This window comes from Chionomys nivalis, chromosome 1 (assembly GCF_950005125.1).
Source record: "Chionomys nivalis chromosome 1, mChiNiv1.1, whole genome shotgun sequence".
NCBI lineage: Eukaryota > Metazoa > Chordata > Mammalia > Rodentia > Cricetidae > Chionomys > Chionomys nivalis.
This window is the reverse complement of record NC_080086.1, coordinates 65,525,697-65,549,429: the sequence shown is the minus strand read 5'-3', so window position 1 is coordinate 65,549,429 and position 23,733 is coordinate 65,525,697. Positions and strand designations below refer to the sequence as shown.

The 23,733-nt window shown below is 53.3% G+C and overlaps 1 protein-coding gene across 16 annotated transcripts in view; it reads right to left on the bottom strand.

The window, feature by feature from the left end:
* Dysf (dysferlin) overlaps positions 1-23,733 on the bottom strand; it is a 201,592-nt gene that overhangs the window by 63,572 nt on the left and 114,287 nt on the right. For all 16 annotated transcript variants that reach the window (XM_057791040.1, XM_057791074.1, XM_057791057.1 and 13 more), the window contains 6 exons: positions 19,279-19,372; positions 18,746-18,823; positions 11,697-11,878; positions 8,960-9,100; positions 8,340-8,369; positions 7,145-7,174 (listed from right to left, as the gene is read on the bottom strand). In XM_057791040.1, coding sequence (XP_057647023.1) covers positions 7,145-7,174; positions 8,340-8,369; positions 8,960-9,100; positions 11,697-11,878; positions 18,746-18,823; positions 19,279-19,372 — 555 coding nt within the window. The remainder of the gene's footprint in view (positions 1-7,144; positions 7,175-8,339; positions 8,370-8,959; positions 9,101-11,696; positions 11,879-18,745; positions 18,824-19,278; positions 19,373-23,733) is intronic.

The following is a 23,733-nucleotide window of genomic DNA, read 5'->3' as shown; positions in this document are numbered from 1 at the left end:
CACCAGCACAGACCAGAGATAAGTGGGGAATGGGGCAAGGCTGGCCGGCTCAGGGGTTTCCAAAGGGAGCTGAGTAGGAATCACTAAGAGCTATGTGGGAAGCAGGGCAAGGCAATAGAGGAAGGTGTGATGTCAGGTTTACGGACTCCTAGCATGGCAGTTCTAGGTGTGACCACGAGCTCTTTCATCACCTTCCTGTCACTCAGCCCTAGACAGCAGAAGACAGTCTCTAGCCAGTCGCCAGCCTAAGAGCTGAGAAGGGCGTGCCACACACCTGCAAGAGTGCCTGCAGCAGGTACATGCTCACGGGCACTCCTAGGGCAATTAGAAGAAAATGCCCTTTTCATAAGACTTTTGACTCCATGTCAGGAAATTCTATTTTATAAGTTTTTTAGGTCAAGACGCTACACTGCCACCTAGTGGGAAACCCTTATAATAAACACAAATACAGGTTACGCTAGAAATTGTACCTCTTTGGATACACGGTCCTTGTGGGGTTCTCAGACCACACATCCATACACAGAGATCTTGATATTACAGAGATTAACTATTATCTAGCGGGATGTGCCTTAATAAGCATTGTGGTCATCTAAGCTATTCTCTAACCATCTTGTTCTGGAAAGAACTGCCAGTATATTGACCGACAATCGCTAGCGTGGATGAGAAGGGCGACGGGAACAGAGAAGAACAGCTTCCTCACACCTACAGCAAATTTGACAGCAACTCCAGTCACTTCCTGCCCAGTGGCCACACTGGTGGGGCCACAGCCCCCTGACCCATGGCAGGAAGGATGTCAGGTCCAGGGCCAGGCAGCCTGGGACTCTAAGGCCAGCTCTGTTGCTTCCTAGTGTGTGGCCCTGGGCAGATTACTCAGCCCCAGTGACTCAATGTCCTCATAAAGAGGGAATAACAAGATGCTGAACAAAGTCACTCTGAGAATGAAACCAGAAGACGAACAAGAGGAGTATCTGGCACCAGAAGGCACTTAATAAACGGTGCGACTGTAATTACGGATGCCATTGTTGTCGGCACCGTGGCTGTTACCATTGGTGTCCAGGTTGCTCTTCTAAGGGTCACCTGAGGAGAGCTGGGCTGCCAGAAGCCTCTCTCAGAACAATATCGGCTTTATAACTACCCTTAATTCACCAGGACGAAGGTAGAAACTGGCTAGTCTATTCCTTGCTCACAGTAGGTGACATGATACAGGAAGGGTGACAGACAGAGCTGCCTCGGTGCACTCTGGCAGGAGAGCTGTGCCCACCACAGAGCCTAGGACTGGTGCCCCCAAGGACCTGTGCAACCACTCTAGAAGCTGGGCTGCTAACAAAACCTGGGGCCACACTATGACATCTGCCACCAGCTACAGGTGGCCTATTTCAAGGGCCACGCTTTGTGACATATTACTAACTCCCATGGCTGATGCCGGCCCACTGTAGGACCAAAGTAATGGGGAGGAGTGGCAACCGGAAGCGTTAGACTCCAAGCTTTGTCAAATGAGGAGGTCACCCGTCCACCAAAGCTAGCTGTGGGCTGTCTGTGCACCACCCTCCCATCTCCTTCCCCCAAGCACTGTGAGGATAATGATGTATGGCCTGAGAACTAGATTTCCCGCAGTGGAAGCCCACTCCCTGCATAGGATGGAAGCAAGGAGGCCCAAGCAGGAGTTAGTACCGTCTGGAAGAGGCCCTGCAGGAAGAAGGCAGGGGTGCACAGCTATGGAGCCAGGCAGGTGGAGGCAGGAGAAAGAAAAGCAGAGACAGAGATCAGTGAGCATCCAGGGATCCCTTTCTTAGCATGAGGCCCATACGCTCATCCCACACTGCCGCTGCCCACCACACTGTCCCCAGACCTCCCACAACATTCCCGCCCTACGCCACTTGGCTGCAGTTCCTCGGGCTCCCTTTGTTGATGGCCCTGTGTCCTCTGGGGCAAGGCTGTGTCATGTGTGCCACAGAAGCCAGCACGGAGCTGGGACTGTGTATCCAGTCCTTAGTGCTCTCTAGGTCCCCGACCCCATCTCACCCCATCCTTCCAGCCCTTCACCCTTCCTTCCATATCTGTCTTTCCACCTCATGGTCCTCTATCCCTCACACTGTTTCCCTGAGCCCTCCTCCCACCTCTCTGCCCTGTGCTCTGTTCCAGCACCTCTTCTCTGGAAACTTCTCTCCCAAGTCAACAATCATTCTGAACCACGCCCACCCCTTGTCAGCACTGCCAGCTGAACTCAATGTCTCTTCTAAAGTCACCTACCCACACAGTTCCCTCTTCCTGTCAAGGATGAGCCTCCCAGGCCACCTTAGCCCCTTCCTCCCCGAGCCCTGCAAAGCCAATCTTTGCCCCATTGGCTTTTCCTCGTGTTCCTCCTTGGCTTTAGCCCATTCCTAGCATCCAAGCCTCCTAATGGCATCTCGCACTTAACTTGTCAAGGATTACATTTTTTACCCATTCCCCCAAATCTGCTCCCTTCAGGTGTCATATCATACATTGGTCCTGACAACCACTAAGACAACCAGTGACACCCTTGGTTCCTCCCTCCTGCTTTGCTATGCTGGTTGGTCACCAAGCACTAGTGACCCTTTCCCTAAACCTCTCTCCTGTCTCTTGCTATGCCTCCCCTCCCCCTCTCCTTCTCTCTCCTTTCCTTCCTCCCATCCACGTTTTCTTCCTCCTGTCCAGATATCCAGCAACCCACTCTGTGGTCTCCCTGCTTCTGGTTTCACAAATATCCCTAACTAACAAAGCCCACGACACTCTGTGGGCATGCTGTCAGGATGTACCACCCATGTGACCCTGCACCCAAGTCACTAATAACACCCAAAAAGGCCCCCAGACCTCTCATCTTCCAGTGACTGATGGCTTCTCTCACCAAATGACTTTCCCCTCAGGATCCCAATTCTCAATATACTCAATCCCTCCCTTCTTAAATGGAGATGCTGTGTTCTCTTTAACCTTGGGACTCAGTACTCAACATCCATCTATCTGGAATAGAGTCTGTCCCTCTTCATCTGGCCACTTCCTATTTGGACTCTATGTGTCATTTAACTCTTCCTTGGTGCCCTAAGCATGTTATGTTCCAATGTCTCCATGGGCCCCACAGCCTGTGTTTACCCCGACCTTAGTCACACTGAAAGACACATCAATCACCCTGTGCCACTTCTCTGTCTTTGTCCCTAGCTAACCAGCAACTCTGAATTGATCAGCAAGGGCTGTGAAAAGGTAACTGGAGTGAGGGAAGGATTGAGGGGGGACAGGAGAGAGTAAAGAAGTGGCTCTCCTTGCCTACACTGCCACCTGCTCTGCCATCATCCTCAGGTCCTCTCTGAGCCCTTGCTAGCTGTGCCTGCTCATGGCTGCACAAACCTCCTTCACTACCTTCTGGAACCTATCAGTCTTTAGGGCCTAAGTAAAGCTCTCCCTCAGTTTTTTCAAATGCTCCAGAAACTTCTTATAGCCTTGCTCTCTGACATGTATTAAACCTAAATGACTCCTGAAACACACACATCTCACACACACACACACACACACCTCACATGCACATACACACACCACACACACACATACACACCACACACACACATACTCACATACACACACAGAGACACACAGACACACACATCTCTCACACACACATATATACATACACACCTGACACACACAGAGAGAGACACACACACATCTCTCACACACACATCCATACATACACACCTCATACACACAAGCACACACAGACACATACACCTCACTCACACACATACACACAGACACACACACCACACACACACACACACACTTCTCACATAGTTCCAGTGAACCTGTCTTTGCTCATCTCAGTCAGGAGGTAAAAGTGAGCCTGGATCATATTGCCAGCTTCTAAGCCTTAGTTTCCTCCTGGTCCAGTCTACCTAGGATGCCCAAAACTGTCATCAGGACAGTATGAGAGCTGTGACCCTTATCAAAACTGGACAGCAGTTCTGCACTGCCAGGAAAGAGAAGGGGCAGACTGCAAAGGCAATCAAAGCGTCTAATTGACTGTCTCACGGGTGACAGGGACTGAGCTCTCCAGGCCCCAGGGACAGGCCAATAATGCCATATTAGCCTGGTCAGGGACAGCCATATTAACTGAATTCTTGTACCTACCCTGAGTCTCAAGCAAAAGTAGTGAACACAGGTGGGCAGGGTATTGATCAAGTCAGTTCAGTTCCAGATCTCCAGGAACAACTGAGGGATGTATCCCAACAGTAGAAGCCACCCTTAGCTTCTTCTCAGCCCATATGTCCCCAGGGCCAGTGCAACACAGAGAGCTGAAGGCCCAGATATGCTCCTAGTCCTAGGTGACAGCACACTCGTCAGAAGTTTCTTTTTTCAGGGCAGTGCAGGTGTTGACATGTCCCTGCTGCCAACCGGACTGCCCTGTCCCCAGTAGCCCTCAGCTCCCACCTCACCCAAGGGGAACATCCTGGTTCCTTGGGGAGCTGCAGGCAGGGGGCAGGCAGGCAGCAGGAGGCTCCATTGTCTGTCTGCCCCACCCAGCTCATTAGGAACAACATACTGGTCTAATTACACTTCCCAGGGAAATAGTGTTTCAAATTAAGGCCTTCGGGGAGGAGGAAAGGGATGGGGGGCACTGGGTTTATTTTCCTGATTGCAAAACACCAAATGTTTCCTTCTAGTGGATGCTGGGGTGCAGGAAAAAACCTGGGGTAGGTCTTAGAGTAAGCTGCATACCCTGCCGCCTCCTAGATTTGGGAAGGTGTCTAGGGTGACTAGTTGGACCACCACGCTAGCAGTACAAGCAGCCAAGAAACATATGCTGCCCTCGACCAGGGCATCCTTTCCTTCAGAGCAGAAGAGAAGAGGGACAACTAACCATGTCCTTTGGACAGTTGGATCCCCCAGGCCCTGGGGAAGGTCTTCCCAGTTCTAAGGGCCCCACTAGTAAGAAACCCCCCAGCACCTCATCTGCCATGTATGTGCGCATGCGTGTTCTCACCAACATGCCCATGCGCACTGCATGTGCATACGCGCCAGTTCTCAGGAAATCTAAAATTGCAGTTTCTTTGAACTCATTCCTCTTGGCAGCCTGAACTGCCTTTGTTCTCAAGACCAAAAAAGGGGAGGGGGGCTCAGAAGAGGTGGGAAGGAAGATGGGCCAAGGAGGGCACAGAAGAAGGATGAGACAAAGAAGGATGGGAAGAAGCTCAAAAAAGGACAAAGGCCAAAAGGCACCGTCTGCTCTCCACAAGGGCTCAGGACTCTGCACACTGTAAAGCCCCCAGCAAACAGAGCAGCCTGGCTTCCCCCACCTAGAGCCTCAGAGTGGTGTTCCTATGGCGGAGAGCCTGGAGAGAGGCTGTTGTTGTTACTGCAGGGTCCAGATGCAGCTGCGCAGTGTCTCCAGTCCAAGGCGCTGCCTTCAAAACCTTCCTGCTTCAACTGCTAGCTCAGGATCCCCTCTTCCAGGGACTCATCCTCTGTGCTGCTCCAGAAACCATTCTCCTGGGCAGTCAGTCCCAGGCCTCGCGTACAGGCCTTTCGGCATTATGAGGGCACGTGTGGCTTGCTACCTAGCTGTACTGGCAGTTGGGTACTCCTGGACTTAACCACCCTCGAGACACTGCCTCTCTACTTCTGACTCAGATCCAGCAGGCCCCGCAACTGTAACTGTCTCAAAGGCCTCCTCCCCAGTCTCTCTTCTCACACCTGGCTGTACGGTGCAGGCGCCCTGCATAAGAGTGCTTCCTACCATACCCTCGATCCTGCTCTGCTCCCAGGCTCCCTGGGGAGTGGGCACAATGTGCAGGGCGATTGGACTGGGAGGTTGGGAGAAGTTAACAGGGAGCAGAAGCAGGTCCTGGGCCACCACACAGAAAAGACAGAAAGTCCTCTGCTGGGTCAACAAGCTTTTCGCTGGAGCAGAACAGCAAGGAGAATGACCTGCCTCCTCTCAACCTCTGGGGAGCCTTAAAACTGAGTAAGTCCCAAGTTCTTGGCAGAACACTCAGCCTTCAGTCAGGGGAAATGTGCTGAACTCAGGGCCAAGGGTTACACTGGTACCCTCTGGGATAAGGGGCATCACAAGGTCATCTTAGAGGATGGGTCACCTCCCTGGGCCTTGAACCCTTTGAACCTGATGGGCTGGCCCCTCCTGTATCCAGAAAACTCCTACGGATCTTGGATCTCGCTATCCTCTGGCGCTGTTGACCACAGGAAGCCTCAGCAGGGGGCCTGGCCAGCCCTGATGCTCAACCCTTCAGGGTCTGGCCCCAAGCTGCAGTTTTGATTTGCTTCCTGGTAGCCAGGCCACAGCCGCATCCTCGCCCTGAGTCCGAGCCCTTGCTATTCCATATGACACATCCGGTCACGAAGGATTCGGAGTCTGTTATAACTCATCCCTAGGCTGGGTCCTCTTCAGCACAGGCTGTGGGTTTTGGCTAGGGTTCTATGTTGCCTTCCAAATCGGCAGTCTCTCTGCATGGCCGCCAGAAGCAGGAGGCCGCCTGTCAGGCGCGAAGAGGGCCAGCAGCTGGCAGGCCCCCACCTCTGCCTGGGAGTGAAAGGAAGTGAGGGAAGGGAGGCGGGCTACAATCCCACATCCTGATTGATCCTGCACTTCAAGTCCAAATTGCACCGAAAATGTCAAGTGGTATCCGCTCTCAACCCAGCCCAGGGAGTCCCTGACTCCCTGATAGAGGACATGATGGCTTTTTCCTGCTCAGCCTCTGCCCGGAACGCTCTTCCCGTCCATCTTCACCCTGCACCTAGGCTCCCTGGACCAAAGACATGTGCCTCCCACCTTCTTCAGTGCTTTGTCAAAGCCCTTACACTGCTTCCACCACCAGAAAGGTTTCCTTGGCTACTCTGGCACCTGCCCAATTTTTATGTCTGAAAATATGCCATCTGGTACTCAACCAGACAAAACTCAGTATTGCTATTCAAGTCATCTGTATACGTCTGGACTACTAAGAGGGCATCAAGCCCCTGGGGCTAGAATGACCTCACAGGCCGTACCCCAGGCAGCTGTGGCTGCACTCTGAGCACAAGGACTAAAATCTAGCCTGGCCACCCTGTGACAGGAGCTTGGAAGCTAGCCTTTACCTCCCCACCCCCAGGTCTGCCAGCTCCCCCATCCTTGAGTCCAGCTCACCTCATCCAGTATACTTGACGTTTCGTGCATCTAGGATGGTCCACATCCGGGAGACAGTGGGAGAACAGGGAAAGCAAAGGGTCTCCATTAGTAACCAGGACGGCACCCACAGAAAGCCCTTCCACCAAGGGTGAGCATGGCAGCTCCTTCACCACACCTTCCCATATGAAGAAGGGACAATGGACTGAGAGCGTCTGTTCCTCTCCAGAAGTGGCAGGAGGGAGAACATCAGACAGGCGGTAGGAGGGACCTGGGACCCTGTGTAGCAGCCCCCAGAGAAGTCGGGCCTCAAGCAAAGCTGTAGAACTGTATTCTCCACTTGGGCAGTCACGAAAAGTCACACTGAATCCCCAGGACTAGCGGAGCTGAGTGCCCCAGCTCTGACAGGACAAGCGGGGGCAGGGGAGGAGGCTGGCAGGAGAGGGCCAGGAGAAGCAAAGGGTGTAGGAAGGGCTTTGGGGTTACAACCATCGGACTCTATGTGTACCAGCAGTCCACACAGCTCCTGCTGAGCTTGCTAAAATGGAACAAGGAAGAAAATAAGCCTGAGGCTCGACACAGGTTTTCTACTGTGACCTCCAGGCAAAGGAGGGAGAGGGCCAAGGGGACATTGCCAGCAGAGGAGAGGAAGGGATCACATGGGAGGAATGGGCTAACTGGCATTCTGAAACTCCCTGGGCATCAGAAGCTTTACATGGGTGGGTGGGGTATGGGATGCTGGGCCTCCACCCTCAGAGCTTGCCTAGATGGCGGTGGACCCAGAAATTGGCATTTCAAACAATACTGGGCTGCTCCCAAACACACTTTCTGATCGTCAGCCTGAGCCACAAGTTAAAGGCCTTAGGCAGTACTGCAAGACCCTGAGCTTGGATTGCACGCCCAGAGGCTGTGGTCAAACCTGCACTCTCTTAAATGTCAAACCCACTCTAGTGAGAGTAATAACCAGCCCAACCCAGAGCCCCCGAAGGGCAGCTCTGAGATCTCTGCAGTCTGGAACTTGATGCTCTGCTATTTCCAGGCAGGTGATACCTGTGCTGGAGGTTATGGAGCCACTGAGTAAGACGAAAATGTCAGCCCCTGGTCATCTACCCTGAGACCACTACTGAGTCATCTTCTGCCTGAATCCTGGGCTCCCAAGCCTAGAGGGGTCCACAAAGATAGGGAGACTGGAGAGAAACACACAAACAATACTTACCTCAAAGCCGGGAATATGATGGATTGCTGGCTAGGGTAGAGAAAAGAGGGTATTGTTCACCTGCTCCTCGCCCATCCCAGACCCCTTCATTGCCACCCTGGGCCAACACCCACAGACTTTGTCAAGTAGCAGACAGGCCATGGATACAAGCTGTTCCAAGTCGAACGGGCGGTAGGCTGTGTCCTCCAGACACCTTACCCAGAGCTGCCGCAGAAGCACGGCAAGCCTGGGGTAGCACTCAAAACAGCCTGGTACCTAACAGTAGGGTCCTGGTTTCAAGGACCAAAGTCAGGCATGGCACAGCCAGCCCCCAGTACCTATTCACCACACTTGAGGCCCCTTGCCCCAGCTACCCAGGCTCCTGGAAACCATGACAGGGAATGACCTGGGAAAACTGCTGTGGCCAGAGGATTTAGTCATCCTGAAGCCAACATTCTGCCCTCAAGTGGATTGTGTCCTGACTTAGAGATGAGAAACGGTGTGTCGTGTGGGTGCCAGTAGGAGGGCTGACTTCAGGGGAGACATCCCAGTTCCTACTGAGTTCAGCATGTGGACAGCCCCGCCACCCTTGGCCTGCACCCCAGCTGGGCCTCCCAGGCCTGGATAGTGGCCAGCCTTACCTTCTCTCTCTGGATCAGCTCGAACGCTGCCAGCAGCTCGCCCGCAGGCTGGCTGCCTCTGGTCAATGGGAACCAGGCCAGTCGGGGCATCCGTTCCAGGCTGGGCTGACAGATACAGCGGCCCATGAATTCGTCAGCACCCTAGACCAGTGTAGAGAAAGAAGAGTCAATGCCCCCCACCCCAGACTAGGCCTGCATCCGACCTCCAGGGCTAAAGAGGACCCCAGAAGTCAGGGCAGCCTCCACTGTGGAATGGCAAGCACTGCCCTCGTGGGAGAACTGTGAGGAGGACAAGATGCAAGCAGCCTCACTGTACTAGGATGGAATTCCCACAGCGGTTGTGGAAGTCCTTCTGTATGTCCAGCTAGTATTCCCCATGCCTTTGTTTAATCCATCCCTGAGCCCACCAGAGAGCCACGAGAAACAGCCTGCCTGCACTTCCTTAGCGCCCTTGTGTGACTCTCATATCACTTAACTGCTTGACCCTGAACATCCCCATTTTTTCAGGTGACCTCGCTTCCCAAGGTGAGCCTTACTAAAACGATGTCTTTATCTCCTAAGTCTTGAACCTGGCATTCTTCCTAACTCCTACTGCCCACATGATGGGGTCCATCTCTCCTCAGTGATTGAACACCAGTTCTTCCCAGCGTACCTCCCTCCATGCCCACCTTCCCCTACCTCAGTCACAGCAGACAGATTACCCATAGCTCCTGGGGCAGTCAGCAAAGCCAGGTCTCAGTCAGATGGTGCTGTGGGCATCACAAGCCTCAGCCCTTACCCAGGAGAGGAACAGGGAGCCAGCCCTGGCTGTTCTCACACTGCACTACAGGAAGGCCTCCACATCTCTATGAGCCACACAGAATGGCTACTGGCGCCAGCACACACATCACACTCGTGAGTGACAATCCAGAATCGTCACTCAGACTGGACAGTACGCACAACAGTGGGAAGGGTCTGGGGCTCCTCGGGGCCAAGCATGGCCCCCTCAGCTGCTGAGTTCTATAGGGGGCGGGGCTGGCAGGTTCCCAGCTCATCCCTGGAGCCACCACTACCCCAAGACAGACCATCATTCTCCCTTCCCTCTTAGCCTGGCAAGCATGAGAGGGGCAGCTTGCAGCAACATTTCCGGAAGATTCTTCTGAAAGAGAGTTTCTGGCTGACCAGCCAAGGACAGGTCAAAGAGGACCCAACCTGAGTAGGGAGAGGCAGTGAGACAGAGGGAGAGGCATGGTTCAGAAGACATTTCTAGAAGGAGTTACCATGGCTCGGTGTGGGCGAGCAGGCCTCCAAAGAGCTCTGGCCCAGTCTGAGAACCTACAGTTTGCCTTGTACCCATCTAGTACCTCCCAGCCCCCGTAGACCTTCTCCCCCGGCCCCACACGCACCAGGACCTGCACTCTTCCTTTCCTTCATGGCCCAATGACGCTCCATCCTGTTGCTCCCCGCCTTAAGCTCAGCTTCCTCTAGAACTCCCAGGTCAGCATCCCCAAACCAGACCCGTGCTCACTGCCAGCCTCTGTCATCTTCTGATGGGCACCTTACAGAGCATCACCTCCCTCCCCTGGCTGACACACCTTCTCAGGACTTCTGACATGTAGTCGTGGCAACTCTTGCTGGAAATAGCTTCCGACCCCTCCTCCTTGCTGCTGCGCCCACCCAGACCTGACCTCTCTACCTACTCTTCTTTGTACGCAACTACATGGCCTCCCTTACTTCTGACCCCTAGCCCCAGCTGCCCCGGCCTCATTCTTTCTCTTCATCATCCAGCAGCCCCGATATTTGCTAGAATGTCCTTCTATGTTCCCCTCCCACATTTGTTTCAGGATTTTTGTCTTCACCCCAGCTTCCCCTGATATTTTGCACAGTATTGTGTGATACTGGAACATGAGTCACCTTCAGATTTTTGTGGGTGGTGTTTTGTTTTGATTTGTTTTATTATTAGGCAAGGTCTCAGATACCCCAGAATGGCCTCAAGCTTGATATGTAGCCAGGGAGGACCTTGAACTCCTGATCCTCCTGCCTCTACCTCTCAAATGCTGGGATTACAGACATGCACCACCATGCCTGGATGCCCAGCTTACACAGTGCCAGGGATCCAATCCGGGGCTTTGTGCATGCTAAGCAAGCTCTCCACCAATTACGTCGCATGCACAATACACCCTGTTGCAGTTACTTGAATTTAAAACTCATGTTCTCCATTGGTACAAGTGCCCTTCAAGTGTCCCCGTATGAAGCTGGTGGATCCCCTCCCAGAGAGCACAGCCAGAAAGCATAGCATGGTCACAGGATATTCTGTTGAACAGCATCGGTGGACCACAGGGCCGTATGGTATCCCAGACACTCTGTCTCATCTAGAGGGTTCTTCACATGCTGGGCATCTCAGTTCCCACCTAGACCACAAACCTCAGGCAAGAGGTGGGTCACTCAGCCCAGTTCAGAAAGTGCTTGATTAAAAACAGTGGCGAGAAGGGACAAGGTAGACCTGGAGAAAAGCCAGACCCTGCTCCACAACTCTGTTCCCTTTTTGGAGCTGTTCCCTTCCCACAGTTTGATTAGCCACGTCTGCCAAGGGGCATGGCCCATTTTAACTCCTCTAAATCATTTCAGTGAGCCGTGAGGGAGGCAGCCACCAGCCCAAGCCTTGGGCAGACGTCGCTAAGTGGGGTCCCAACACTCACAGCCCGGCTTTGCCCAGGAAAATGGGCAAAAGAGAGAGGTAGCAGGTCATCATACTCACGTAGGTGTCGTGGTCATACAGCTCCACCACAATGCTGGGCGGATACTCGGCGACACTGGCTGGCTCACCAAAGATCTCGATCTCATAGAAGATGAGGGTTTGATCCCAGGTGGGGTTCAAGGTGTTCTTCTCCACCACCGTCTTCTGGCTCTGGTGCAGGAAGGAGACGATGGCATAGGGATCTGTGTGGGTGCGGAAGGAAGGACACAAGATTTGGCTGATAGTTCGGGAGTCACAGGGCCACAGAGCCAGAGCATGGTTGTGGCTGCCACTCTGGAATAACAACACTCAGGCCAGATGCCATCCGAGGCCAGCTACCGCCACTTGAAGATGGAGCCTGACCTTGGCTTGAACTTCAGACCTTCCCTTTCTCCACTCCTATCTGACAGAGGTGTGCTAGAAAAAGTGGGTGCCTGTGTGGCCCACTCATCTCTACAACAAGGATTTCTTGGGTGCTTTCCTCATGACACATAGGGACCGGACATTAGGAGTTGAGGACACGACTGAAGCAGAATGTCAACTATCTTCCCCCAAAGGGTGAGAATTTGAATGAGAGCCTGGAAGAATAAGGGCAAAGGACAAGAAGTGTGTTCATGGTAGATCTGGATTCTTCGAGGATCAGGGGAGTAGGGGGCACAGGCATTGGGTCCTAGGCGCCCCGAGAGCATCAGCAGGACAAGGCCAGCACCTTTCTTCAGCAGCTCATACCCCCGCCCCCATTGCCACATAGAGACCAGGCAGGAGACGCACAAGCTATAGGATGAACCAGCTATGAGGCTCCTGTACTAGTACAGGCAGAGGCGGCTCAGCCTCAGGTGGACGCAGGGCCAAGAGCTGTTAGGCACTGCACAGTGTGAGCTCCTCACTGACCCAAAATTCCTGTGTAGCCTGCCAGCCCCATTAGCCTGGGACCCAGCCAGTCCTTTTCTCTGCCTGGTCCAAAGGCAAGTTGGTATAATTAGAGCAGATTCTAGAACAGTGGTCCCCAAATGCAAAGTTACCATGAAGTCACAGAGAATGTTTTCACAGTTCTCTTGCACATCTGATGTAGCAGAGTAGGGTCCTTGACTCTCTAGCAAGCTCCAGGTGATGTTGTGGGACTCTTTGGGACACCGGTGTGAGGTCACAGGAATGGCATACATGGTTTGGGAGAGGAGCAAAATGCTGGAGGGTGGGTGTTCTATTTTCCCCCAAGAGCACAGCAGTTTAGGTGTGGGGTCCTTTTCCTTCCATGTGACAGGTGTTTAGAGCACATGGACAGGAGAGGTGGGACACAGGAAGCTGGCAGCTGGAGCCGGCTGTCTGAGAAGACCAAGCACAGGGCCTTAACACAGCTGATAGCTTCAGCCCCAGCTCTATTCCAAATGTCAAACTCCAGGCCAGCCCCAACACAGCCATTAACTTCCCGTGTGACCCAAGAGAGCTCCAGTGGCCTCAAACGGTGTAGAGCCATCCAAACAATCACAGGTCAGGGTGGGGAGACAGGGAATCATGGCAGGTTTCTGTCCATAAGGAGACCATGAGACAAACCGAGAGCCCTGTGCAGGAAGAGACGGAGAGCGTGGTTGGCCCAAAGTGGCTGTAGAAGAGGTGGGAAGGTGAGCTAAGGGCACAGCTTCCACTTAAGGGAGACAGCGAGCCTCAACATTGTGACTGTCGCTCGAGAGTGAGTGTGAGGGCATCTGCCTCACAGTCGGAAGCCCTAGGCACCTGCGGCAGAACCACACCAGCTTAGCTGATGGGCACCGAACTTGAGTCAAGCCTGCTAGTTCAGGAACTGGGGTGCAGTAGGGGAGTCGTGGAGGGCATCCCTGTGATACTGGCTTTGAACCTGACTCTGTGGTTCGAAGAGGGCAACGGGATGCCCTTAACAGAGAGAGAGACTCCCCGGGGGAGTGCCTCCCTGGCATGGGACTCCACATCCATGCACAGGCCCTGGCAGGCTGGCCCCGAGCCCTCTTCCTTCTGCCCCTGGCAAGGCCTGGCGGCGTCTGTGCGTTTAATGAAACCGTCTGGCTGTGATACCATCAGCTCCAAGCTCGGCAGAGAACCTCTCCCAGTTCCAGTAAGGGAAGGAGGGCGCGTTCCGATAAATAAAACCATATTAGAGAGCCAGCGAAAAAGCCTCTTTTGTTCCCACCCCCCTGTGCTTCCCAATGCTTTATTTTTATAAGCGTGCGGGCCCCAGACCGACCGCGTTTACACAAAGGTCACAATTGCACATTGTAGCGGCCATGCACGTTGTATTGGTGTTGGCAGCACCCCCCACGCAGGCCTCCGAGCAGGCTGGCTCTTTCCAGCAGCTCCAGCAGCCCAGGCAATGAGCTCAGCGCTGGGGGACAGAGAGGGGCAGCTTACAAACAAAACTCACCCAGACCCACATGCATGCACCCCACCCACCCATGGGAGGGAAGAGGACAACAAAAGCATTGTAAAGAACAGGCCTGGAGGCCTTGGGCCTCAGACACTGGGCTACTGTGTGCCCAGGGCCCAGCCTCCACCACCACCCCCGCCCATCTCCCCACCCCCATCCCTGCAAAAGACATAAGCAGAGCAAGGTGGCCAGATGGACTCATGGACTCACAGATACATCCTCTGTCAGGGAAGCAAAGAGCAGGGGCTTGCAGGTCAGGGGGGAGGGAAGGGTCAGAACCATGTCCAGAGTCCAGCCAGCCTGAGGGCTGCAAGACCCAAACAGCTAAAGCAATCGCCAACAGGACATGTTTGGACAGAGCTCTCTAAGGACCACAAACTGCCTTTGAGAGGCTCTAGACACAGACCACTTGAGGATGCCACCAGGTTCCCTCACAAGAGAGCCAGGGACCTATCACCAAGCCCCAGGACATTTTCTGTGTAGTGTTGGGCCAGCCTTGCTGCCCGGACTTTCCTGGAGCTCCGGATGACACTTGTGTCCCCACCAATCAGCCAGACTAGAGGCTATGACTTACAGGAGTACCCCTCTCAACGCACCGCCAAAGAAAAAGCTGGACCCAGGAACACTAGCCTGAGATCCCAGGAGGCTGAGGCTGGCCTGACTCCTAGTACTCTGTGCCATCCCCATAAGAAAGGAAATCAAAACAACGCAGGTTCAAACTAAGCCACAGCAATACTATAACTACAAAGTCAAGAAAAAGGCCAATGTGCTGCCTATAACCCAGCACTCGGGAGCTGAAGGAAGGAGTCAGGAGTTCAAGGTCATCTTTAGCTACATAGTGAGTTCCACACCAGCCTGAGCAATATGAATCCCTACCACAAAATAAAATAAAATTTAAAAAATAAATGAAATAAAAATTTAGAAAAAAATGTTCAAAATTATCAAACCCAGTGTTGGCAGGCAGTGGCAAAGTAAGTGTTCTTTCCTATTGGAAGCTACTTAGTGACCCTTCAGAAAGCAGTTGGGCAGGATGCCTGAAAACATAAAATTGTTTTTAATGTTTTCCTCATATTCTTGGGCATCATTCAAATTAGCCAAAGATTCTGGGTGCAAGGGTGTCACTGCAGGGCTCTGGTAACACATGGCTCGTGCAGTACTCATGTACTGACTGCTGCTGTGTGGAAGGGTAGCTCAGTGCTGGGGATGCAGAGATGAAGGAGACTCCAGCCAATCTCTTCAGTGTGACCCCCGGATGAGGATGAACTACCCAAGTTAAGAGTCACAATGACACAAGTAAGTAGGGCTGGTCTCACCTGGCTGCATCCAGTTAGGTTCCCAAAGGAGGTTCTCCTAGCCTGATCCAAGAAAAAAAACAAACTAAAAAGAGCAAGGTGTGCCCAGATGCCAGCCATGCACAGGTTAAGCAACTGACCTGAGTGAGAGGCAGAAGGCAGTACCAGAGCCAGATCGTGGCTGTAGAAGGGATGGTGGACAGATATCAAAGGGCCCTTGACTGGTGCTGAGAAATCTGGCTGAGTCCCAACTCATGCATGCTTCCAGCTCTTGGGAAGGCATTAAGGAGCGCTGAAGCAGGTTAGACAGCCGTTGTGTGTCGTAAAGCTGGGACCCGTTCCCCAGTCTCTTTCCCAGGAACCCTTTCTAAGTGAAGCGTTTCACAAGCCTCTGATGCAGTCTGGAAAACCCCTTCCCATGCCTGATGGGTGGATGCGGCTCCATCCCCCACTCCCACCACCACCAGAGCCAGCTTGAATAGAAAGTCTAGATTAGAAGAGGAGGGCCAAATAGCATCGAGACATCAGAAGCCCGAGAGCAGGAAGTCCCCAGTGACACCCAAATCTAGGGATCACTACAGCACAGGTGAGCTGAGGCTCAGCAGACACCACTGTGACCCGCCCTAGCAGGAACACCTCTCAGAGACACATCGTTTCAACTCCAGTGGACCACAGGCCAGCAGAGGAATGTGGGCATCATAAGTAGACCCTTCACCTCCTGAGTCACTAAATCGTATCGCGTCTGGCCTGTCTGCCATCTCTCCTTGACCGGGTTAGCCAAGGAATACACCTTGGAGCCCACTGACCTGTGAGGCCAAAAAGAGTCTAAATAATAAACATATCTTTGTTCCTGAAAGACTGTAAGACAGCACTTCCCAAGATCCTCTGTATAGGGAATGGCAGGTGTCAGCGGGACCACGACTCCATCCAATACAGAAGCAGTTCTCAGTGGGGATGGGACAAAGCAGACAGCTTCTAGCTTTCAGTAGCCTTGGTGTACATAGAACTAGGAAGATGTGGGCTTAGACTGTGTTGGGAGATGGCATGATGCTGCCACTTTGAAGGGTCAGGCAAGATGGAGCCAGGAACAGAGCTGATGGCAAGTGATGTCTCTCGGTCCTTGGGAGTCACAGTTCTTAGCTCAGAGCAAAGCCCACACCAATATCAGAGAAGACAACTGGTACCGGCTGCATCTTATACTCTCTGCCTGACCTCTGCTGCACACACTCGACTCAAGCATACACCACAGACACTTTCCATGGGTCTAGAGAGAAGATGTGGCCACAAGGGCAAGCCCCGCTGAGGTGCAGTCCTCAGGTCACCGAACAGTAGCCTCCTACAAGTATCTCCTCCAAACTCCACGTCCACAGGCTATCGGTGGGAACACGGTGGGCAGCAGAGGACCGCATGACTCTGGACAGCGGGGAGGTAGCGGAAAGATGCTCCTAGCAGTAGCAGTCACAGCTGGACCCTCCCCTGGCCTCAGACATTCCAGCTTCAAACACCAGGCTCCTCGGCTATGGCAGCCAGTGGCCGGGCACAGCCTTGAGCAGCCAGCCACCCCAGGGTCAGTTCCCGGGGAGAAATCGCTTTGGTTTAGGGTTTGGGAGTGAAAATAAACACTCCAAGTTTTATAGGTTCCCCCGTGTTGGCTGCTGTTTTCCTTCCCAGCTGCTGCTCAATCGGGCCTTTCATTCAGAAGCCCGTGGCCTCTGAGGAAGCCCTGGGCAGCGCCCTCAAAGCTCAAGGGATGTTTATCTGGGTGGAAAGTATGACATCTCCCAGACCAGTGCCTGCTGACCCTGCTGCATGATCCACACGCTGAGCTCCAGCTGCCCAGGCTACCTTTGGGGTCCTTGACCAGCTCAGTTCACAGAAGACAGCCTTCTACCCTCACCTACACACCATGCCACTAAAAGGAAAAAGACTGGGCTGAGGCTCAGTCCGTTTCTACAGTCCTCAGTGCCAGCTCCAATGTCACAGCCCTAGACACAGCCACTGTAGATGTCTAACTGCCCTCAGCCTGCCAATGTCTGTGTGCAAAGGGCTCTCTCAGGACCCGCCCCCAAAGCCCAGGAGGGAGGTACTCCAGGTGCGGGTGCTTAGTTGAGTGGGGCTGGGGGTCAGGTCACTGAGAACCCAGGAACCTGGATGGGAACGACAGCTTCCGTGATGGAAAGAGAGCTTGGACTTAGAAGGACTGGCAGGTTACTATAAGCTGTGCAGCCATTCTGTGACCAGAAGGCCACTCGCATGGAACCCAGTCCTCCTTAACCATACGTAGGTACTTGTGAGGGAACCACTTTGGACTTAATTCTCAACTCTGTCACCTGTCAGCTATTTCAACTCAAGCAATTTAGGGAACCCACCTGAGTATTTCTTTACCTATAAAATAAAGAGGTGGAACACCTGGCTGGTACACAGAGGTGCTCCATAAATGTCTGCCCTTCAGATGTCCAGTGCTGAAGATTCAGCGGGAAAACAGGGCACCTCATTGTGTGAGCACCCAGCTGGTGGGAAGACTGCCGCAGACAGACCACAACTGAACCCCACAGTGGATAGGGGCACAGAGAAATGTACTAGGGAGGTGCCAAGCACTGGGGAAACCAGAGGACATATGATCTGGGTCCTGAGGTTGAACTTGATGAAGAAATGCATTCTAGGCTGAGAAGGCATTAAGTGCAAAGGTCAGGCACATGCAGGAGGCTTGCAATTGTGAATGGAAGCTGGCAGAGCTGGGGCTCATGGGTAACGGGTGCAAGCGAAGATGAACCTGGTGAAGCCACAGTCACCACACCTCAAAGCTTTGCCTGATGGGGCAAATACGGCAGGTTCATCTGTCACAGTCTATGCTTCAAAACAAGGGAGGAAGAAGTTCAGTTATGCTTGGGGCAGTGTAGAAGGGAACAAGGAGAGCGAGAAACTGAGTGCTCTGGATAAGTGTGTTTCTGAAGCAAAGATGCATGGAACTGTATAGCCAAGTCTTCCATAAAGAACCCCGGGCCAGGCAGGCAATATAGGAGCTGGCTCTGGGAAGGCAGGGGCCTCAGAGCTGGCTCTGGGAAGGCAGGGGCCTCAGGGAGCTGGGTCTGGGAAGGTAGGAGCCTCAGGGAGCTTGGTCCGCACAGAGTGGCCTACATAGAGAAAGACATCACTAGAGATCCAACAAAGAATGGCCCCTGGGAAGGAAGGGACAATCATCCAAGTCATTTCCGGCCGAGGACTCACATGAGAGATAGCTGCCCTGAAGAGGAAGAATCATCAGGACCTGGAAACAGTATCCAAATCTCACTGAAGTCAGCCACTCAAAGATGCTGCTAGCCACAGCGCACACTTTGAGCCCTCCCACTGGGAGTTCCGGCTCCTCCCCTTTTTCCACCTACCTGAGAAGGAGTCTTTGTCCATGGCTGGCAGGTCTCGGGCCTGGTACAGATAGCAACGCAGATGGTAACGATTCCCATCTTTGCTCAGGAGAAAACAGAGATGCCATGTGATCAATAGGATTGCTAAAGACTGGAGCTACAGGAAGAGGAGGGTCTGCCCCAGGAAGGTCAGCACACTCTGGCTGTATATGGAAATGGCAAGGCATGCAGAGCGAGCCTCTTCCAGTCAGGATTCTAGCCCAGAGGCGGCAGCTTGCATCCTCTGAGCCTATCCAGTCCCAGAGAGAGAAACAGTGTGGGAGGGAAACGGAGGCCAAACTCACGGTGAGAGTGACCTGATTGCACACATCCCATCTCCTGCAATCAGACGCGAATGCCCACATGTACACAGGCACACATACCAAAAGACCTGACTGGCCTGGAAGCACACAGTCGGTCCTATGGAACCTCAATAAACACACTCCTGACTATGGAACTCCACTCCAAGTGTGATGTCATGCATACACACTCAGACGCCACCAACTGTAACTTACAGTCAAAGATGCAGGAGATCGTGGGTCTGTTAACACCAAAGCTCAGGGTAGAAACGGACATGGAATCTTCACTCCGGTCATCCACCATGCCACCCTGGGGACACAAGGCTTATCAGGGCACAGCAGAAAACTGACCCTGGATTCCTGCTCCCGGAAGCCCCTGGATGCCAGTCGTCCTCCTCTGGACACACAGACCTCCAAGGCAGAAGCAGCTCTGGGTGTAAATCCTCCAGAGGGTTATGCCTGAGAGTCAGACCAAGCGATTTACCCCATCTCTCCCACCCGACACCGAGGTTTGCTGTCCCCAACCCAGGCCCAGGCTTCAGTCAGGTCATGTTCCCCACAGCTGCCCTTCACTATTCTTAGGACAGGGTCTTCCCCTGTCCTGTCCTTGCAGAAGGCCCATGCCACTCATTCAGGAGGAACATGCTTCTCTCCGGCTGCAGGATAAGCATCGAGGCCCTCCTACAGCTGCATGGGCTCCGAGTCTCACCACTGGGCACCTCCCCGGCAGAAGGGAGAGTACAGTGGCACCCCTCCACGTCCTTTGGTCTCAGTTTTAACATGGCTCTAAAACTGGATCACCTAAGTTCTAATGCTGCCTGTCACTAACTGTCCCCGTGACTTCAGACAAGTTGTTTAACTCCTCCAGATCAATTTTTGTAGATCAGAGGTGATTACACAGTGCTCAGGTCGGAAAGTTGCTGTGCCTGTTAAAGATAGACTAGTAGTTCTTAGGACCACACCTGGCACACAGTTTGTGTTCAGAAAAAGCTAACAAGTCACTGTCCTAAGGAAGTACGGCTTAGGCTGTGGGGATGGATGTCAGAAGCTGTGCAGGGTGGAGCTGGGCTGGGGGTGGTGTTCATGTATATACACATATACATATGTATATGTATATATATGGTCCATTTGTTCAGAATTATTCCAGGAGAGGTTCAGTCAGTAAGGTGCTGGCTCACACACATGAAGATGTGAATTTGATCATTAGAACCCACATAAAAACACCAGACGTGGTAGTTCACATCTTCGACCCTAGTGCTGGGAGGCAGAGACAGGAAGCCTAGCCTAATTGCAAGCCCTAGGCCAGTGAGAAACTCTTTAAAAACAAGGTAGGTGGCTCCTGAGGAACACTCCTGAGGTTGATTTCCAGACTATACACATACACACACATACACACACATACACACACACACACCACACATACCACACACCACATACACCACACACATACCACACACACACCACACACATGCACACACACACACACACCACACATACACACACACACACACACACACACACACACCTTGATGCTCCTACCACTGCCGAGCAAGCTTTTCTGGGGATGGACAGTACAGGACTCCAGCCCCTTGTCCTCAGCCTGGCCACACACAGGTGTCCTACAAGCAGGCAGGGCACTGGGTGAGCATACGCAATTGTATGAAGTGGCCCACCTCACAGGACCCACAATGCATCACTGTTTGCTGAGCGAGCATACACACACTTTGTGCCTCACCCTACACCCCCTTCATAGCACCTCTCTCTGAGCCTCTGGCTGCACTGACCGGGTCCGTATACAAGCTCTGGGCCTGCAGCCTGAGATCAGAAGAGGTATTCTCCTCCCTGGCACTTACACAGGGGCTGGGCCAGGTATCCCAGGCCTGGCTCGAGGCCTACGAGAATCCCTCTTGTAGTGTCCTACATGGGACCTGGGTTCCCTGACCTGTCCTGCCTCCCAAGGATGGCCCAGCTCCCCCATATGGTCCCTAGAGCCCCAGCCATCCCCATCTGATCTAGTACCACTATGGTCCTACCTTCCACCTTCTCCCGCCTCAGGGTTTGGGCATTAATCGGGGAAAGCACTTCAGGAGGCAGAGCAGATACCCTCCTGGAGCCAGGCAGAGGGGCAGCCTAGAGCCTAGCCTGGCTCTGACCCACCCGCTGGGCAGCCACACACACATACTCAGAGAGAGAGAGAGAGAAGAGAGCTGGTCAGTGTCTTTACATCCCATGACCACTGACCCTGCCAGGGGTCTGGACATCACCCTAAACAGATCCTATTAATGTCTGGGAACAGAGGGGAAAGCAGCCCTCCCTACTGGACTTCAGCAGGCACTGAATTGGGACTTTAGAGTGCTGACATCACAACACTAGCACCCCACTCATGTTAAAACAGCAGGGACACTTTGAGACCCCTCTCTCACCACACAGACACCAGTGAAGCAGATATCATCACCTCTCAAAGGGGCCAGGGACATTCAGTCTGAAACATACCCTCACGGCATCCTCACGCACCCTAAAGGGATCTCACAGACCTCAATATACTAAATATTCTGATCAAGGTCATTATGGGCTCTGGGTACCACATGACCAATGGAGCTTGACACAACAAGGCCCAGAGACATTCACTGAGTCGGTGGCTCTAACTCCGGGAAAGACTTGCCCTCTCCTGAAAAGCACCTTTCTCCACACAGAAGACTGGAGCTGAAGCCATCTCAGGGCTACGCTGAAGGAAGGAGCCCAAACAGACAGCATCTGAGGCCGCGTGTGACAGGAGGCACGGCAGCGCTGGCACTGGCCGGCTGATTGACAACACCCTGCCTTCGCCACCATCACTTCTCAGGACCCAAATCCAGGGACCATTCCCCGAGCTGGATCCCAGGAACTTTCAAGTCAGAGGACAGAAACCAGGGCAATGTTCCGTGTTCTGGGTGATGATGTTCACTGAGAACCATGCCCAGAGCATGCGCAATTACAGTAAGACAGGCAGACCAGCCCTGTGCCTGGAGTTCCCAGAGTGGATTGAGGAAAGGCAGCTGGCATGGCCGATGGCGAGTTCCTGCGATCCTCACGCTCATCTGTGAGAAATGCAGGGAGTTTAACCTTGGCTTTGTGACCACTCTGCACTGGGTTGTTCCCAATGGTGAGGCCACTGGTGTCACAGGCATGTTTGAAGCATCCCTAGTCACCTGGTGGGGTATCAGTACCACTCAGTTATGACTGCCAAAACGTCTCCAGACACTGCCATATGTCACCCAAGGAAGGGGTAGTACCCCTCACTTAGAAATATTGGTTTAAAAAATTAAATCGATAATATACCCACAGGCCTCAGTAGGTACCTGGCTTTCAGTGTGTCTGTCACTTCTCCAGGCCTTTGTGAAGCAATTTCTCACCCAAATCTCCACTCCTTCCCCTCTAGTTTTTATAAAGGCCTTGCACACCTTCTTCCTTCTGCCACAGGACCTTTGCACTGCCCGTCCCCTCCACTCAGCGCATCCTCTCTGCTATTCTTAAGCTCTTCCTCTGTTTTAGTCATTGCAGAAGCATGGGCACCTCTTGACTGTCTGCCTTGAGCAGTTCCCTGCCCCGCCAGTTGTCTTCTGTAGGGCAGCGGGCAAGGCACACATGACGTTTCTATCCCAGCTCCTCAGCCCTCTACCTGGTCCTGAGATGGCTCCAGTGAAGGAAACCCCAGCAAGTCCTTGCCTTGGGCAATATGGACAGTTTGGGGACCAAAATCCCAGGCAAGAGGTAGTGACTTGTGTGGCTAACAGTGTTCCCCTCACCTCAGGAGTCCATGGTCTGACTGCCACAGAAGGAACCCTCCCCTCAGGGTCTCTTTCTAACCTATAGGCTGCTCTTTATGTGGGAAGGGCATGGGGGACTTTTGGGGTGCCCCTTTGGAAAAGGCTTCCTGGAATAGGTACTGAGTAATCAGAGAGGGCAACATCAAAGAAGGGCTCAGCTGGCAGGTGAGGAAAATTGGGAGGGGGGTGCCTAGTGGGGTCCTGTAAACAGCCAGGCTTCATCGGATGCCCCTGCTGGGGTCTCTGCCTGTTCGCCTCTCTCACCCACTTCTGCCCAGCCCTGTTGGCCAAGGGCATTGGGTTTCCCACAGCCACATTCTTCACTCCGTAGCTCATGTGGAGACTCCCAGGCTGGGGCTGGCAGCCATGCCGTCTGTGGCCACACACTGTGTCCTAGGGCAAGCTGTGTACGGGATCCTATGGCTCCCTCTGGGGGAGACTGGGCGGCCTCCAACCCACTGCTGCCCGGCAGGAGGCCATGGATCCCTGGAGGAGCCTGAGGCAGTAAGAAGGAGAAACTGGGCCTCAGAGATGCATGGAGAGCCCCCAAATGTCACTCGAGAAAAAGCCAAACCTTGTTGGGCCTGCCCAGGGCTGACCTCCAAGGCCTTCAACCAAAAGGGAAGCAGGCAAGTTCTGGGGGAAATGCCTACAAAAGGGATCCCCTCCCTCATCCAGATGAGATGGAGACCTAGAAAAGGCTCAACAGCATGCTTGAGGTTCCTTCAGAGCGACACACCACCCACCAGGAAGGTTGGCTGCTCCAGCCTCAAAAAGGAGCCCTGAGTGAGCTCCCTGGAGAAATCTATCAGCACCCATGTGGGGTGATGGCAGGGAAAGCGGGGGAAGCTAGAGGCAGGCAGAG